The sequence below is a fragment of the Orbicella franksi genome, chromosome 8 (assembly GCF_964199315.1).
Source record: "Orbicella franksi chromosome 8, jaOrbFran1.1, whole genome shotgun sequence".
NCBI classification, from domain to species: domain Eukaryota; kingdom Metazoa; phylum Cnidaria; class Anthozoa; order Scleractinia; family Merulinidae; genus Orbicella; species Orbicella franksi.
In genome coordinates, this window is record NC_138152.1 from 2,962,425 (window position 1) to 2,979,444 (window position 17,020).

At 41.4% G+C, this 17,020-nt stretch overlaps 2 protein-coding genes across 2 annotated transcripts in view; one reads left to right on the forward strand and one right to left on the reverse strand.

The window, feature by feature from the left end:
- The window catches only part of LOC145494095 (uromodulin-like), a 262,517-nt gene that overhangs the window by 25,156 nt on the left and 220,341 nt on the right, over positions 1-17,020 (forward strand). The gene's annotated exons all lie outside the window — the stretch shown is intronic.
- LOC145495972 (uncharacterized) overlaps positions 1-17,020 on the reverse strand; it is a 28,400-nt gene that overhangs the window by 5,338 nt on the left and 6,042 nt on the right. Inside the window, exons 11-31 of the mRNA XM_081475569.1 lie at positions 16,689-16,773; positions 16,171-16,297; positions 15,635-15,682; positions 15,065-15,136; positions 14,569-14,625; positions 14,314-14,349; positions 13,952-14,047; positions 13,265-13,509; positions 12,572-12,626; positions 11,858-11,947; positions 11,660-11,731; positions 11,297-11,356; positions 10,793-10,856; positions 8,368-10,031; positions 7,863-7,930; positions 7,128-7,182; positions 6,429-6,554; positions 5,399-5,916; positions 3,310-3,496; positions 2,280-2,852; positions 638-2,017 (exon numbers count right to left, since the gene is read on the reverse strand). Of these exons, the coding sequence (XP_081331695.1) occupies positions 638-2,017; positions 2,280-2,852; positions 3,310-3,496; positions 5,399-5,916; positions 6,429-6,554; positions 7,128-7,182; positions 7,863-7,930; positions 8,368-10,031; positions 10,793-10,856; positions 11,297-11,356; positions 11,660-11,731; positions 11,858-11,947; positions 12,572-12,626; positions 13,265-13,509; positions 13,952-14,047; positions 14,314-14,349; positions 14,569-14,625; positions 15,065-15,136; positions 15,635-15,682; positions 16,171-16,297; positions 16,689-16,773 (5,678 nt within the window). The remainder of the gene's footprint in view (positions 1-637; positions 2,018-2,279; positions 2,853-3,309; positions 3,497-5,398; positions 5,917-6,428; positions 6,555-7,127; positions 7,183-7,862; positions 7,931-8,367; positions 10,032-10,792; positions 10,857-11,296; positions 11,357-11,659; positions 11,732-11,857; positions 11,948-12,571; positions 12,627-13,264; positions 13,510-13,951; positions 14,048-14,313; positions 14,350-14,568; positions 14,626-15,064; positions 15,137-15,634; positions 15,683-16,170; positions 16,298-16,688; positions 16,774-17,020) is intronic.

The following is a 17,020-nucleotide window of genomic DNA, read 5'->3' on the forward strand; positions in this document are numbered from 1 at the left end:
TCAAAGTATAAAAGGAATGATTAATGTGATCACTATAACACTTGAATGTTGGAAAGTGGTCCCCGCTCGTCCGTTCGCCCATGAGAGTGTCAAAAGTGTTTAAGTGCTGGGCAAGTGCTAATCATCAATCAATTATCCGTTTGGCGAGTACCATATTCATATCTAGATAGTTATCAAAATTACCATTATCTACATTTCGCCGAGAAATTCTGTAAACAAAAACCTGTTTTACAAATTCATTTCCGAGATGACCAATAAATTTCGTGATAAGATACATTTTTGTGCTTCGTAAATATGGACAAATAAGGTTTCCTTCCGCGCGCACTTATACAAAAGTGACACTACTGGTCTCAAAAGTTGAGTCACGGTGTTCATGGCGCCCAGAAAGAACTGAGGCGTATGCTTTCAAAGTAAGGAATGTGATGAGGATTAATCGATAAAAGCTGTTTCGAAGTTTGCTTGGTTGTTTTTTTCTCAGAAAAAAAAAAAAACGTTCGGCAGTTTACCACGTGTTAGTTTGTTAAGCAACGAGCTATACTTATGCAGCGTTCTGTGTTCTCCACAACACAAACCTTTTCGCTCGCGGAGCAATTTAATTACTTTTAAATGTGTGATCTAATTAATGAGAATCAAATACCTGTTTTTCCAGTTGGGCAAGCCTGGACACAGTGTTGTCCAGTTCGTACTCGGCCTTGGCCAATTTCAGCTGGTAGTGCTCGACGCTTTCCTTGTAGTCCGCACAGCTCTTAGTAGCAGCCACCAGTTTAGTCTCCAAGTTCTTGATTTTTTCGTCCTTCTCTGAATAGTAATCTTCACTCTCTCTGACTTTTAAGGCACTGATTTCACGCAACTGCTCTTTTAGTAGAGTTTTCTCTTCCTCGAACTGCTCAGCGAATTGAGCCATTTCTTCTTTCCACCTTTTCCTTTCTTCCTCAATAATGAAGGTTTTCGATTGGGCAAGACTTTCCAGTTTGTCATTCTCCTCTGTAAGCCTTATGCCCTCTCTTTCTAATTGTACATTCGTTGCTTTTACTTTCTCCAATTCCTCACAGAGGCCAGCGACTCGAGCCATTTCTTCTTCCAATCTCTTCCTTTCTTCCTCAAGAGCGACTGTTTGGGATTGAGCAAGACTTTCTAATTGACTCTTCTCTTCTGCCAGCTTCCACACTTGATTTTCTAATTGCGCGTTCTTATCCTTCTCTTTTTCTATTTCCTGGCGCAGAACATTTTCCGAATGAACAACAGCTGAAATTTTGGCTTCCATTTCTTCCTTGGAGACGTTGCCCTGTTGATCCCCGAGAACACGTCGAATTTCCTCTTCAATGGCGTCCTTGCTTTTCTGCAAACGCAAGACTTTATCTTCCAGTTCGACCACAAGCTCTTTTTCGTTTAAAACTGATTTGTGAAGCTCATCTATTTGTTCATTCGAAGCGGCATTTAGTCTCTCAAAGGACGTCTGCAACTCGCGAAGTTTTACCTCCAATGCTTCCTTTTCTTCAAGGGCCTTCTTTACACGATCATTGAGGCCTTCCTTTTCAGCGACCACCTTATCCAAGCTATTTTTAGTAAATTCAAGCTCGGTTTCCACTTCAAGAAGCTTGTGCTCCATTTCTTGAAGGTCGCTTTCCAACTTTTCATTCTTTGAACTAAGTTCCTGACTTTGCGTCCTACTTTCCACATTACTCGATTCAATTTTTTCGTTCATCGAGATTAATTCTGATTCCTGCTGCTGTATTATTTCTTTGAGTTCCATTATCTTAGCATCGGCTTCTTCGCGACCGTTTCTCGCCTCCTGAAGATTTTTGTTCACGTCGCTTAGCTCGCTCTCTAGTTCACGTAACCGCTCTTCATTTTGTCGGAACTTTTCCACCATTTCAAGTTGTTTGAACTCGTTTTCCTGTAGGTTGGAACGCACCTCTGCAATTTCAATGTCTTTTTCGTCCACCAGGAACGTCATGTGTTCCAGCTCTTCGTGTTTTACGCGAATCGTTGTGTTAAGTTGCTCTAGGGCAGACTCCTAAAACAATGAACAGACATCAAAAAAATCAGACAGCCAGTCAGTCAGTCGAAGGAAAAAGAGCTATAATAAGTTACTCTGGTATATCTCATTCACGGCCGAGTGACAACGTAAGAAGATTGCAAACATGATATCGGGTTTCGAAGAGCGTAAATGGTGAACGCCTAACTCAAAGCTTTCCTGAAAGGTTTGATGAAACAGGTTCACCAAAAGAGGGTGGTTTTCATTTTTTTTAAAATCAGAACTTTTGATTTCAACTCACCTGTAATTGCTGCTCCTGACCACGTTCTCTTTCAATTTTGAGTTCCTCTTCGATCTCCCATAATTTCTGCTCCAAATGATCAATTTTATTGTCTTTTTTCTCGATCGAGCATCGATGTTTCTTATTCTCCTCCGACAGCTTATCGACGTGAGCCTTCAGCTGCGTCACATCAATCGAGATTTCGCTCAATTTCTTGGTCTTCTCGTCCAAAAGCTGCTTAGCCTGCTGCACTTGCTGTTTGAGGTTGTCACGTTCTTCCATCAAGGCTCCATTACGAATGTCTGCGCCCTTGAGCTGACGGTTCTCATTTTCCAACTCTTTCACTCGTCTCTCAGCCTTATCGCATTTCTGTTTGGTGAGGTCTATGCTGAACTCCATCTGCTTCATCTTCTGCATGGCCTTGTCGTCACCCAGCTGCGTGACAGCGCGGGTGATGTGTGAGCTGTGTAGGTTTTCCATGTCACGCATCTCTTGTCTAGTTTCCTCCACTTTCTTATTGGCCACCTCAAGACGGTGCTCCAGAAGGTCTTTCTCGCTCTTCAAGAGAGTGCACTGGGATTCTAACTCAGAAACCTGAAAATAAAGAAGGCAAGATATCAGGCGTGGTACCGGAACTTGTATTTTGATATACTGATGGAGGTGTTTCAAACTTTCTAGGTTGTGTAGAAGCTGGTTACTGTATAAGCTTGTTATAACAGTTAATTTTTAAGCCGGTGGACTAGACCCTAGTGTGTAACCATGCAAATGAAAGGTTTTGAACGGTTCGTTCATGTGGTACTGTTTGTTATGCTCTACTATGTGATTCTAACTTTTACGTCTGCGGATGAAGCCCTAGTGTATGACCATTAAGCAGTACTTTCATGTGGTACTGCTTAATATGCTGTAAAAGGTGGTTCTAACTTTTAAGTATGTGGATGAAACCCTAGTGTGTGACCATTGAAATGGAAGCACATGAAAGCTCTTGAGCAACTCTTCCATGCGATTTGTCTGATCTGAGTGAAGCCAGAAATCAGAAGAATAGAGCTTATGCCTTTTTCTCTGCTTCGCCCAGGTCTCTTTCAAGTTCTTGGCGCTGGTGGGCCTGGACGCAGATTGTTTCTCGTCTCTCCGCCTTCATCTTGTCAATCACTCTTTGCTGATCCATTCCTCGGTTTGTATCTCTTAACAGAGAGTCTTTGAGGTGCTGCAACTCTTCGGCTAGAGAGGAGTGTTCTTTTCTGCAGATAATAAATATATATATTGAACGGCGAATGGCCCTTTATAATGTAAAAACAGGAGCCATAATCGGGGACGGAGACCGTAAGCGCGCGCCATTTCTAGTATTGGGGTTGTCCCCATGATATGGGACAATAATTCTATTTTTAGAACAAATTGCGCCATCGCCTAAGGCGTTATGTCTGTAGATGCTGCTCAGTTTTGTTTGTGTAAAAATAATTGTCTGTTGTCAATGAATAAGAGCGCCCGCCGATGCGTGTTTTGTACAGTCAGTAAAACATGACAAATTGGACTTCCCCACTTTTGTGAAAACGTACATCGAACTCAGATAATATCTCTAGTTTTTAAATATGTTTAAGGTTGATAAATGTTTGAGAACATATTAAAAGCTTAGCTGAAAATATGTGAATACAGCAGAAATAATCAGCAAAATTACGACTACGCTTTCTTTAATCAACTCGAATAACGATTTTGAGTTTTTTTGGTTGAGTTATCAAAACTCCTTGTTTGTTTGTTTTTTTTTCGCCACGTAAAATTTCACTATGTTAAAGAAACATACATGATATTAGTAGCCTTTTGGCGTTCGGGAAAACTGTTGCAGCATCTCAGCACAAAAGACCACGAAATAAATCTTTGTCATGGTTTGTTGACAATTGAAAACACCGACTCGGACTTGAAAGAGCGCGCGCTGCACTATGCAAATGAGCTACTGAATGTACGCGTCAGACTTTCCTTTCAAAAACTTTTGCAAACTCGCCAAACAAACAGAAACCATAAGAAACTATCAAAAACTGGGTTTGGTTATGATTAAGCATTTTTTGGGAAACTCACAAATCAACTCGATACCAGAGTAAAGAGTTTTCTTACATAACTTTTCTTCACAGAACAAACGAAAAACTTACGCGTACAACTAGCGCGAGCAGATATTATTCATTCACAGCGCGAAAAAAAAAAAAAAAAACTCAACTTTTCCATTAGCTCAGAGCATAAAACTACATATAAGAGTCCTGGTTCTTATTCCCTGCCTTATTCCCTGCCATCGCTGTGAAAAATCTGCAAGAGAATCTCGCAGCTCTCACCATTTGATCACTCAACGTGACAACATCCATGCGAGAGCCCCCGACACGTGCGCGGACATATGACGTCAGGATGGCGCAATTTGTTCTAAAAATAGAAAAATTGTCCCATATCATAGGTGCGCGCGGATCCCAAGACTTACGGTCTCCGTCCCCGATTATGGCTCCTGGTAAAAACCATTGGTCTCGCAAAATTTTCGTCTAATTTTAAGGGTCTGGCGGTCTCTGTTTTTGTTTAGCGGTTATCTGCGTCTCGCAGTCTCGATTTTTTCAAGGCTAAGAAAGTCTTGAAATACTGTTTTGTTCGCTTTTTTTTTTTTTTCTTTTAATATATATAAGCTTAAATAACGTCTGAACGTCTAAGAACCTGAACTTCGGGGCTCGCATTTATAACACTTTGAAGTCTCGGTCTCGCAATTGAAGAAGTCAAAATGTCTCAGCGGGCTCGCAATGCTCGGGCTTTGCGAAGGTACGATAAGTCTCGCCTTATTGCAAAGTCTCGCATTTACCCTTTTTCAGCCCTTATAAAACCGCATGGTCTAGGAATAAAATAAGACCCCATTCCATCTAACAGGGGAAAGACTGTGAGAGGAAGAGGTGTCCTTTCGCAATTGAAATTGCGGTTATTTCAACTTTCCATGTTCTGTTACAAACAGTGTTCAGTTAGCTATGCGGTCTTATGACAAAGTCTGTGAGCCGGAGTAACCCGTGTGCTTTTCCACATAAAAGTTACTCGTCGTAAAGGAGAGTGGAGTTAAAGGTGGACTATAAAAATTAACATAATAAAATAAAAATAACATGTGTACGCGCAAACGCTGCAGCTCTTACCTTAGTGTTTCATTTGATTTCTTCTCTTCCGCAAGTTCTTTAACAAGCTCGTCGCGTTGTTTCTTTGCCTTTTGTAGTTCCACTTCAAACGAAACGTTTCCAGACGTGTCTTTTGATCGACACTCATTTGATTTGTATTCGATAAGGTCCTGGACAAGTTTCTCGCACGTTTCTCTCTCCTCCTGTAGTTGTTCTTTCGACATATCACAGGCTTGTTTGGACTCGACCAGCTGCGACTCTAAAACCTTAATTCTCACTTGCAGTTCTTCCACTTCTCTTTTCGTGTTATTTGCTTCATTGTCCAAAACTTCGTTTCTTTTACTCAGTGTTTCCAACGAACTCTTAAGAGAATTACATTCTTCGCTGATAGCCTGAGCACGTTCTTTTTCTGCAGCGAGCAGAGAGGCGAGGTTGTCGCGTCCAGTTTGTTCATCTATTGTCGTTTTATCGTTCATCTCTCGAGAAGAGTGATCATTTGTTTCTAGTGCGCGGTTAAGTTCATTTTGAAGGTCCTCTGTCTGTAGAAACAAACAAACGGTAGCGATTGAAAGTCATGTAAAAATAGATACAATGTACGGCAAGACAGGATTGCAATACTTACAATGTTACGTGCTTCACATATTAGAGACTTTAAAAGTAGATCCAAGTTCCCGCGAACGGAGAACCGTTAGGGGTCACGTGACCAGTACCCCCCCAGAGGTCACGACTCACGTTTTCAACATAAAGAGGTAGGTTTTCACGCGCATTTAAATCATTTACCTTAAGTATTATTGCCTTAATTTTTATTTTATACCACATACACTTCTGAAACCGAATAAGCAATTACCAAGCCTTATATTGTTGTTCGTGGAAAAACAAGGAAATCCAATATCGCAGCGGCTAAAGTTAAATGTGTGCTAATGCATTGACAGGATGATTGGTATTATTAACTCCTAGAGCCAAACGGCTAACCTCAAACTGCAGAGGTTCGACTGACATTTCGTGACATGTTAAAGAACCGTTGAGACTGTAAGTGAAAGCAGTGCGTTACCTTTTGCTCGTATGCCGTCACTGCTGCCGCTCCCTGTTCCAACTCATTTTCAAGCTCAAGTATGCGATCCTTGTACCGTTTAACTTTCTGCTGAATCTCTAAAAGATCCTTCTGCAAGTCAGCATTCTAGAGAAATAAAAAAGAAGAAACATGCAGAGTGTTTAAAGCTTGTTTCAGCATCAGAAATCATATAAACACGGCAAATTGTGAGCATGATCAGAACGTGATGTTTTCGGTTAGTATTTACACAAGCTCTATAAATTCCACTTTCGATTCCTTTGGCAGTGAAAATCATCTTTTACTCAACACAAACAAACAGACAAACAAAAAAACCAAACAAAAAAAGAAACAGACAACGAAGCCAACCAGTCATCGAACTTCTAGTAAATTGAACACTAATGTTCTGAAGTGTGCCTGTAGATTGCACAAAATCTACAGGCAGATCAGGGTTTCCAAAGTATTGGAACCCAGGTCCTCCAAAACAGAAAATGAGAAACTGGTAACTGCCACAAAAATGTCAATCATAACTGACCGCGATACACGTCCAGTTGCTTGTCTCACTTTCAAAATGAGGCTCTTCCTTTGTAAATGGGGTAACCCGGTGCCTCAAATTCACGCAAATAGATCATTTTGAGTCCACCCCCAATAGTTTTGAAATAAATACCACTGGAAATGGGCTTTATTTTTACTATAACTTACGTCAGTGATGGATTCAGATAAATCATTTTTGATCTCATCTCTCTCCTTCTTGACCCTGAAGAGAATATTATTAACATTTATTTATTTTAAGTCTTCAGCAAACACAACAAATATTACCGTTTAGGCTGTCTTTGTCGAAACTGAATTTGTACCTTGTAGCACATCGTTTTAAGTTTGGCTCCTGATTCATTTCTAAGTTTGGAAAGTTTATCAAATAAGAATCTCCCCATCGTTAGGCAAGCCCCCTTTGTTCTTTGTCCACGTTAGTTTCATTCCATCAAGAGCCAAAGAACCAAAGAATTACTGAGCAGTATTGTAACGTGATGAAATACAAGGACAAAGCCAAACTAGGGTAAAAACTGTTGTTTATTAGGAGAAGGTAGGGTGATCGAGTGGTAGAGCGCCCGACTTGCAATCCGGAGGTCTCGGGTTCAAGTTCCGCTCTGACCATAAGTCAACTGGTCTACCTCTTCCCAGTTGGGATTTTGAATCATGTTACATGTATGTTCATTTACTTTTTTGATCCCCCCCCCCCCCCCCCCCACCTTCGCTGGGGGAGCGGTCAATTGAAATATATTCTATCTTTATTTTATTGTTGCATGCTTCATGGCTGTCTCTACTGCCGGACCGCAGAACTCTCTCGAGGCCTTTATATCCGAGAAATCTTTGATACAGTACTTAGCAGCTAGTTTGTTTATTTAATTTAGGAGGCAAACAATATTCCACTCCACTGACCTTTCCAGAGTCTGTTCACATTCTTTCTTCTCATTGATCATTCTTTCAAGCTGCAATTCCAGGTCAGACTGCAAGACACACAACACCGTCATTTTTACACCTCCTTTTCAGAATGAGCTTTTTCCACCAAAATCCAAAACTGTCGATAAAAAGTCTCAAGGGGAGTGAGCGTCAATTTTCTCTTCGCAAACGATGGGAATATAGAAATCGCACAACTTGTTGCTGAATGTTACAAGCAAGTTTTAATCAAACACCCATTACCAACGTTAAAATATAACTATCTGACTTCAATAGCTAGAACACAAAAATCTCCCTGGTCAGACATACAAAAATGTCTCTACTTTTTCTGCCATGAAAAAATTGACCCTTAAGCCTTCTTCACGACGTGTGGCTTAACTTTTCTCAATTCCTTCACTTTTGATTTTTACGAATGGACTGGACTGGCTGGAGGGCGAGAAATATATGCATGAGAAACGAACAAAACAATGAAAACAGTAAAGCTTACCACTTTTGCATCTACTTCTCGTTTTTGTTGGATCACGTCTTTTTGTTCAAATTCACACGAGGCAGTCTGGAGCAGTTCCTTCACATGCTCCAGTTCTTTCGTCAACTGTGTTATCTTGGTTTCTTGTTCTGTTTTAAATTCTTCTGAACTCGCTTCGTAATTTTCCTTGCTTTGAACAAGTTCTGCTTTTAAGTGGTCCACGTTTTCTTCCAACTGCAACTTTTGTTCGATTACTTGTGTCAACATTTGTTCCTGCTCGTCCGCATGAGATAACCTTTCCTCTAATTGTTTCACTTGAATCTCAAGTTCCTTCGTTCTTTCTGAATCTTCATCGCTTGGACAGGACAATCTTCCCTCAAATCGACGCTTCTCTTCCATCGCGGAAGCAAGTTCATCTTGAAGACGTGTCACATCGCTTTCAAGGCTAGCGTACTTTTCTCTCCATGTTTCCAGATTTTCTTCTAACCGTTCCTTTTCTCGTGTACGTTCCTCCAGAACCATCTGCAGAGAATCAACTTCCAGTTTCTTGTTTTCTTCCAGCTGTAACTTCTCTTCGATTACCTGAGTCATCATTCGCTCCTGCTCGTCCACACTGGACAACCTTTCTTCCAGCTGCTTCACTTGAACCTCAAGTTCCTTTGTTCTCACCGTGCCTTCACTTGCAATAGAAAATCTTTCCTCAAATCGACGCTTCTCTTCCGAAGCGGACTCAAGCTCATTTTGAAGACGTGTCACATCGCGTTCAAGACTAGCGTACTTTTCTCTCCATGTTTCCAGATTTTCTTTTAACCGTTCTTTTTCTCGTCTCCCTTCCTCCGCAACCATCTGCAGAGATTCAACTTCCAGTTTCTTGTTTTCTTCTAGCTGTAACTTCTCTTCGATTACCTGAGTCATCATTCGCTCCTGCTCGTCGGCACTGGACAACCTTTCCTCCAGCTGCTTCATTTGAGTCTCAAGTTCCTTTGTTCTCATCGCGCTTTCTTCACTCGCAACAGACAATCTTTCCTCGAATTTACGTTTCTCTTCCACAGCGAAAATAAGTTCATTTTGAAGCCGTGTCACATCGCTTTCAAGGCTAGCGTACTTTTGTCTCCATGTTTCCAGATTTTCTTCTAATCGTTCCTTCTCTTGTGTTCTTTCCTCCAGAACCATCTGCAAAGAATCGACTTCCAATTTTTTGTTTTCTTCCAGCTGCAACTTCTCCTCGATAACCAGTGTCATCATTCTTTCCTGCTCGTTCACATTGGATAATCTTTCCTTCAACTCTCTCACTTGAATCTCAAGTTCCTTTGCCCTCAACGAGCCTTCTTCAGTTGCTACAGTCAGTCTTTCCTCGAATTGACGTTTGTCGTCCACAGCGGACACAAGCTCAGTTTGGAGTCGCGCTACATCGCTTTCAAGACTAGCGTACCTCTCTCTCCAAGAATCAAGGTTTTCTTCCAGTCTCGCCTTCTCTCGTTCACTTTCCTCGAGCTTCATCTGTAGCGAGCCCAATTCTATTTTAACAGCAGTGTCGAGTGCTCCTGTATTCTCCAGTCCTTCGACCCTGGCTGCGAGAGCCTGTTTTTCGGCCTGCACACTTTCAAACTCAGCCTGCAGCTCGGACAAATATTCGTTGGACAGTGTGCGCTCATCCTCAAGTGACTGAATTTCGCCTTCCAGTTCTGTGTTTAAAATTACACACAAAACGTCAGTTGAGGTTCAACGTAGAGCCAAGTTAGAAAGATTTTTCAGACAGCAGTTAGCCGCAAAAACGTAGTCACTACGCGTACAGTGAGATATTAGGCGAGGCGAGTCATTTGGTGTTTGTCTTACCTCCCAACTCAAAAATAGAAGGAAAAAACTGCGAAAAATTATTTGCTTGACAACAGCTGGCTAAGCAAATTTGCCGCGGTTTCAAGATGCACGGCCTGATCACGTGTGAATCGTAAGTTCAAGTTGTTGTTTTCCTAGGTAATTACTGAGTTTTTGACCCACGACACATGACACGTTCTCTTCCAATCGGAAAACATATTGTTCTTCCCACGTTGACAATTAAATTTTAACATTAATTCCAACAACCCTCCCCTCCCCCATCAAGTTATAGCCGCAGCACATGCTTACCCCTCCCCCACTACTTATTATCCAGGAGAGTACAAGCTACAAAGTATGCGTTGTTTTCTTTGAAATACTAAAAGCATGACAGAAACGACAGAAGTCAAAAATTTATTGGCAAATTTAATTTACTGCTACATGTATGGTCAGACTTGTCTTTAAATGGAAGAAAACCTAAAACCAACGCAAACGTTAAACGTGGACAATGATGAGACCGAGTACGAAACGAAAACTTTTCAAATTAACTTATTTTTTCCCAATGTAACATTTTTAACAATCTCTTGGCAAGAAGGTCTCGGGGCTGAAGGACCTTAACTAACGCGATATTCACCTTTGTTCCTCGCTTTAAGATTCTCCAAATCCTGACACTGTGTCTTCAGCACTGAAACCTGAGTCTGATGGAAATAAACAGAAAAAAAATGGAATACCATAAGCAGGGCTGCGCACTAGCAGCGCCCGGGTGGCACAGGCAACTAACTTTTGCCTTGAGGGCGGCTGGAAAAAACTTACTTTTTTCATATACGCTTAAGTGCTGGGCACCCAGGATTTCATGGTTAGGAACCTTTGGGCTCCTTGTAAATCGTCTTAGACCACAGCCTTGCATAAGTGTCCCTCTATGACAGGTGTCCCTACTGAAATGCCGGGGGCGAGATGGGCTAGGCCCACACCTTAGAAACTGTTTTGAGAATGGAAGGTGTAGCGGGAGAATCGCAGAAAAGTATTCATCTGCGCGATTTTCTTGCGGTAAAGATATTTTCAACTTGGAAATAAACCGTTTAGTCGGTTGCATTTATGAGAGCGTTCAGCGTTGAAACAAACAGAAACTACAAAATACCTCTAGATCGGCTTTTTCGTTTCTCAGTTCTGCTACGTATTTCAGCGTGATGTCCGAGTTCTGTATAATGAAAATAGGATCAAGTAAGTTTAATCCAAAAAATACTGTATTTCTATAATATTAACAATGGACCAACGAGTTCTTACTGACTGTTTTTTTTTTTAATCGAAAAATGGCCGTCTGCTAGCGGCACGACCGCGAGAGGACTGAAGAGGAAGGAGAATGTGTCCTTTTTCCCATTCCTCCTCGGTTTTGTTGCTCGTGTTCTCGACTTAACGGCCGTAGCCGCGAAAAGACCGCAAAGCAAAACGACAACAACGACAAAACAAGCAAACTGAACAAAAAGAAATAAAATGGTCGAACCGTAGGAGTTGGACCTCGGCCGCTCTCGGTTGACATTTTATCCAGCAATGTATTACTTTCCTCCAACAATTCCTGTGAAATAAACGAAACACGTTATTTTCTAGGAAACAAATTGGACTGTGAAAGGTACACTTGTGTTAGAAAAGTCAGTAATGATTGGGAACAATCAACAAATTCTCGTTCAATTGACCTACTTACGTGATACAGATCTCGCGTTTGGGTGGCTTCGTGCAGCTCTTTCCGTAAAGTCTTAACTTCAAGTTCCAAATGAATCGACTTTTCATCCGGCTAAGGAAAAAACAACAGTTACACAAAACTAGATTCACATAAACGGTTCTCTATACAAAACAAACAAATAAAAACACAAAACAAAAGAACAAAACAAAACAAAGCAACAAAATATATTGACCCTAGCCGCTGAAAAGAGCGACCTGTTGTTGATTACAATATTGCATGGCCGCAGTAGCTGTTTTTAATGTGGGGACATGTAAACTGAAAGTGATTATTTTTCGTGAAGGACTTGGTCCACGGAGAAAACTATGGCAAACTGAACAACAAGGAACCGAAACCATTGCCAATAAAGGAGCCCCACATTTTGACTTTTTCCTTCACTTTCTTATCGTCTGTAATCCAGATCTCACTCTTTTATGTGGATCTTGGCACAAGTTAACTTTCATCCCGTCAGCTGCACTATGACCATATAACCTGTGCTGGGTTGTTCCAAGCCCGATTAAGCTAAAACAGGATCAGCGAGAATTTACACAAACATAAACAGTGAAAAACATTTTATACAAGAAAAATTAACGTTAACTGGCTTTCGAACAAACCGGCCCTAGAAGTTATTTCAAAAATAGCGCCCAGTTAGTGGTAATTTTAGATAAATATGGCGGTAAAACAAATAAAAATCTGTACCTCTGTCTGCATTTCTTTATCCTCTTGTGTCGTGTCGATTATTGGAGACAAACACCTTCAGATGTAGATCAGAAAACAGTTTTAAAGTGAAAGATAGAAGAAATAATAAGAAACGTGGTGAAGCAAATAACGAGCCGATAGAGCAGGTAACACTTATTGATAACAAGTCTCTCTACTATTACGGCGAACAAGACAAAGACGTAAACTATCCTTTCTCGGTGACTGTATTATCTTTTGTTATCATTTTATCTTTTGGCTCGGCGCGGTGGCCTCATGGTTAGTGCGCTCGACTCTGGAGCGAGCGGTCCGGGTTCGAGCCCTGGCCGGGGACTCTGTGTTGTGTTCTTGTGCAAGACACTTAACTCTGACAATGCCTCTCTCCACTCAGGAGTACAAATGGGTACCGGCGAATTGTTGGGGAAACCTAACAAACTGCGGGGGAGTGACCTGCGATGAACTAGCATTCCGTCCAGGGGGAGTAGAAATACTCCTAGCCGCTTCATGCCACAGAAACCGGGAGCTATGGGCCAGTCGGCTCCAAGGCTTCACAATTTCTATCTTTTGGCTGGTATTCGAGCCTACGTTTGACCTTTGAGGATGGAAACCTTTTTCCCCCAGATTTCTTTTCTCTTTTCCTCCACTACTCTCTTGCCTCCGGGAAGAGTGACCTGGCAAGGCATAGCAGACACAAACCTCTTTGCTCGCGGACTTGCAAAGCCCACTTTTCTTCGGCCATCCTCAGAATTCTTTCGCTCTTCTTCTTCGTCCAGAGTTGATAGGAACGCATCTCTGGACATCTCATCAAACTCGCTTTCCTCACTGCTTGGGCTCGATGAGATTCGTGCCAGACGAACTTGCACCGAGTTTGCCGCAAGAGCAGCAGCTGAAGCGAGCGGAGCATTTGCAAGAAGAGCCCCTGGACACCAGGTCTCACGCCTCTGTCCGTGGGAGAGAAGAAAAAGGAAGTGTTAGTGGCCTGAAAACCATACTGTAACTCGTACGTGCAATGCAGCTCTTTCTTTTCCAACTCAGACCAGACTTTACCCTGGGTACCAGAGGTAATACTTCGTTCCGCTTCGGAAGACATGACCGACACGGGAAACCGCGCAAGAAAAACCTCTGGCACCCAGGGTAGCCAGACTCGATTCAGCGGTGGAAATCGTCTATGTAACTAATTATATCGGGATTTCACTACAATAGATTTCTGAGGTAGAAAAACACTTAATGGGTCCATAATAAACCAAAAAAAGAACAAAGAAACTAAAGTTTCAAAGATACAGAACACAATCGACGAACGTGAAAACCTTTAGACCAAATGTTTAACGATGTTCCAAACCATCGGGAAATGAAAGAAAAAAAAAAAAAAAAAAAAAAACCAACCTTGGCCATTCTTGCTTTGCTCGGTTTAATGCCAGTCTCTCGCCCGGCTGAACAAATCATATCGCACAGCTTTTTGATTTTCTCCTTCTGTTCGCTCTACAGAGAAAGATGAAAAACAAACATGTACCTACACCTAGCAAGCTCTCAGGAAATAACCTGCCGTAGACTGACATCCTATATAAAAGGGAAAATAGCGACACTCAAGTTACTATAAGTACACTTCAGTGCGCATTGAATGGCTGACTTGCCACAAGCCGACTTCTACTTCTAAGAGCAACGAAGTCGCTCTAAACGAGCGACGAAGAAAACGGACTTTGGGAACATCTAATTGAATGGTGAAAATTTGAGAATATTTTTCATACTTGTTGTCTTCGTTGTTGTTCCAGCATCTCCTCCATCTGAGATGAAAAATAAACAAAAAGCAAAAACAATATATTAAATCGTGGTAATGGATTTAATGCAATAAATATGGGGACCGATAATCGGAAAAAAAATCCAGAGTCTGTTACAAGTTTTAACAGCTTTCAATAGCTGACTTTTTTCAAGACAATTATAATGATCTACTTTTGACAAGCTGTCTGTGTGACTTTCTTATCAAAGGATTCGTCAACTCTTACCTCGTTCACTTTCTCTTTCTCGAGTTGTAACTCCTGCATGTGCGATTTGCTGCTCATCTGAGAAAGAAAAAAGAAAAATGCAATGTTGTTTATAGTGTAGTGGACAATGCGCTTAGCTACACCTAGCTAGTTCTCAGGCATGCCAGTTAAACGGAAAGAAAGAACTACTTGAAACAAACATAACAGGCTTAAAAATCCCAACTGGCAGGGGGCAGACCAGTTTATTAAAGCATGACCGAGGAGTTGAACTAGGGTCTACCGAGAAACAACTCCAGGGACTTGAACCCGCGACCTCCAGATTCCAAGTCCGGCGCGCTAACCACTCGGCCTCGCTGCCTCCAAAGCTATCATGTAGCACCCAACCACCTTTTCCTAAGGAACAGCCATCCTTCGTTACAAATAGAATTATCATATTTCGCCCATGTCATAATAAAAGCTTCTGCTACAGGTGTCGAAGAGAAGAATACAAGTACGCTGAAGTCAGCTTTACACTTACCTCGACCAGTTGTTTCTTCAGTTCACTAATTTCCTTTCGGTAACGTTTCAACAAAGTTCCATCATCAAGTACCTTAGGTGCAAAATTAAAACAACATACATGTAGCTATATAAAGCAACACAAAATTTATTATTTTTTTTTCGACAGTCTACATATTAAGGTCATCATACACTCCTCCTCATACACTAACGCCGTCCGATGGGACGGCCGAACAAAACGCTGCATGCGTGAATTTAAGTCTTAACTAATTAATATTCGAATCGGTCGTGTCAGTTACTTAGTTCAACTATGGTTAGTTGTTGTTTAGCAGTCGCAAAGTTTGCACTACAGTCGCTGTGTTTTCGTTTCGATTTTTGTAATAATTGTAGAATTTCGTATCGTCGAAACACACTCAAACGCGGTAATTATTTTCTCCTTTACTTTTAACGTATCGGTTTGGCGCAAACTCACAGACGTTAATGGGCTAGCGCTAACTGAAGACAATAGTGCACACAAATTGAATTCATTTCATTTTTTGTAAACTAATTCGAGTCGATTATGTCCCAAAGACGATAAAAATCGACGGTTTACCTCGTTAACTTCTGGGCAGTTCTTGATTGTTTTGGCCCGGCTAGCAAACTGCAAGGAAGGGGAATATGAACGCTCAAATTACATATTGACAGAACCAAAAGAGAAACAAACAAACAAACAAACAAACAAACAAACAAAAACATCAACAACGACAAAACAAGGGGAAAGAAACAAAATTTTACAGTCCGATCGATTGCTGACAAGTGAGTAGAAAGATATCAAAATACCAGTAATATTTGTCCAAGTTCAAATTTCACGAGAACGGACAAGCGTTGGCTGTAAAACAAAAACTACACGACTATAATTTGTTTTCCCGTGAACTTTTTTCCCTTTGAGTTCAATCCAAATGTTGCTTTGGAATGTGTCATATAAGGGCAGAAGTGCGAATTTTCTTTCAAAAATTGAGGCATTTGTACGCAGGAGAATGAACAGTGGGCCAATACTTTCAGACGTTGCGTATCAAAGTGCACTCCTGCCCACTCCATTTTTAAACCAGCAAACTGGGAGCGTTAATGAACACGCTAGTAACTTTTTACCTTTAAAGTGCTGATTGATTCTTCAATGGCTGCAGGAGTAATCGTGCATATCATTGAGGTTTTAGCATTCCCTCCGAGAGATGACTGTAAGATCCTGGTTAGCTTGGAATCACGGAATGGTATAAAGCTAGCAAGAAAATAACGTTTAATGAAGAATTATTGATTAGTGTAAGGTACGCAAGAATTCTCTCCGGCCGCACATGAAGTTGACTGAGAGAAACTTGCCTAAAACAGTACTCGAACAACAACTAGAATTTTCTGGACAGAAACGAGGTTCTGATACCGTCAAACCTCTCATAAGCGACTAGCCAAAATGCCAAGCCTAGGTGGTCGCTAACGAAAGCTTGGACCTTACATTTTTGGGTCAAACATTTTGCTTCATTAGCATATGGTAACGGCAGAGACTAACCAACGTCAATTTCCCTTGCTGAAGCTGATGGTTTTCGTTATTCTCTTTACCTGTTTGCTTGACAATATTTTAATAAATGTAAGGAGAAACTGGGCGTGGATCAGTTTACCTTTCTCCCTCACTTAGTTTTGCAATAACTGAGCCAAGGGTCAGAAGACTCCTGTTGATGTGTCCGCCTTCTTTCAACCGTTGACCTGCGATGTGGAAGTACAGAAGTAGTAACTTGAGGTGTACTTTTTTTATTTACTTTAGTTGGCAGACGACTTGCCTGGGTCCTTGCCCACTGGGCAAGTGAGAATGAATAGTTACTTGGCAGCAGGAAAATCTACTTATCCCAGTCGACCAGACAGCGAGTTCGACAGCGAGACAGCCCTGTCGACATGCCCGGTCAAACAGGTCTGCTCAGATTCACAAATTTTCAAGGAGTCTGATAGTGACAAC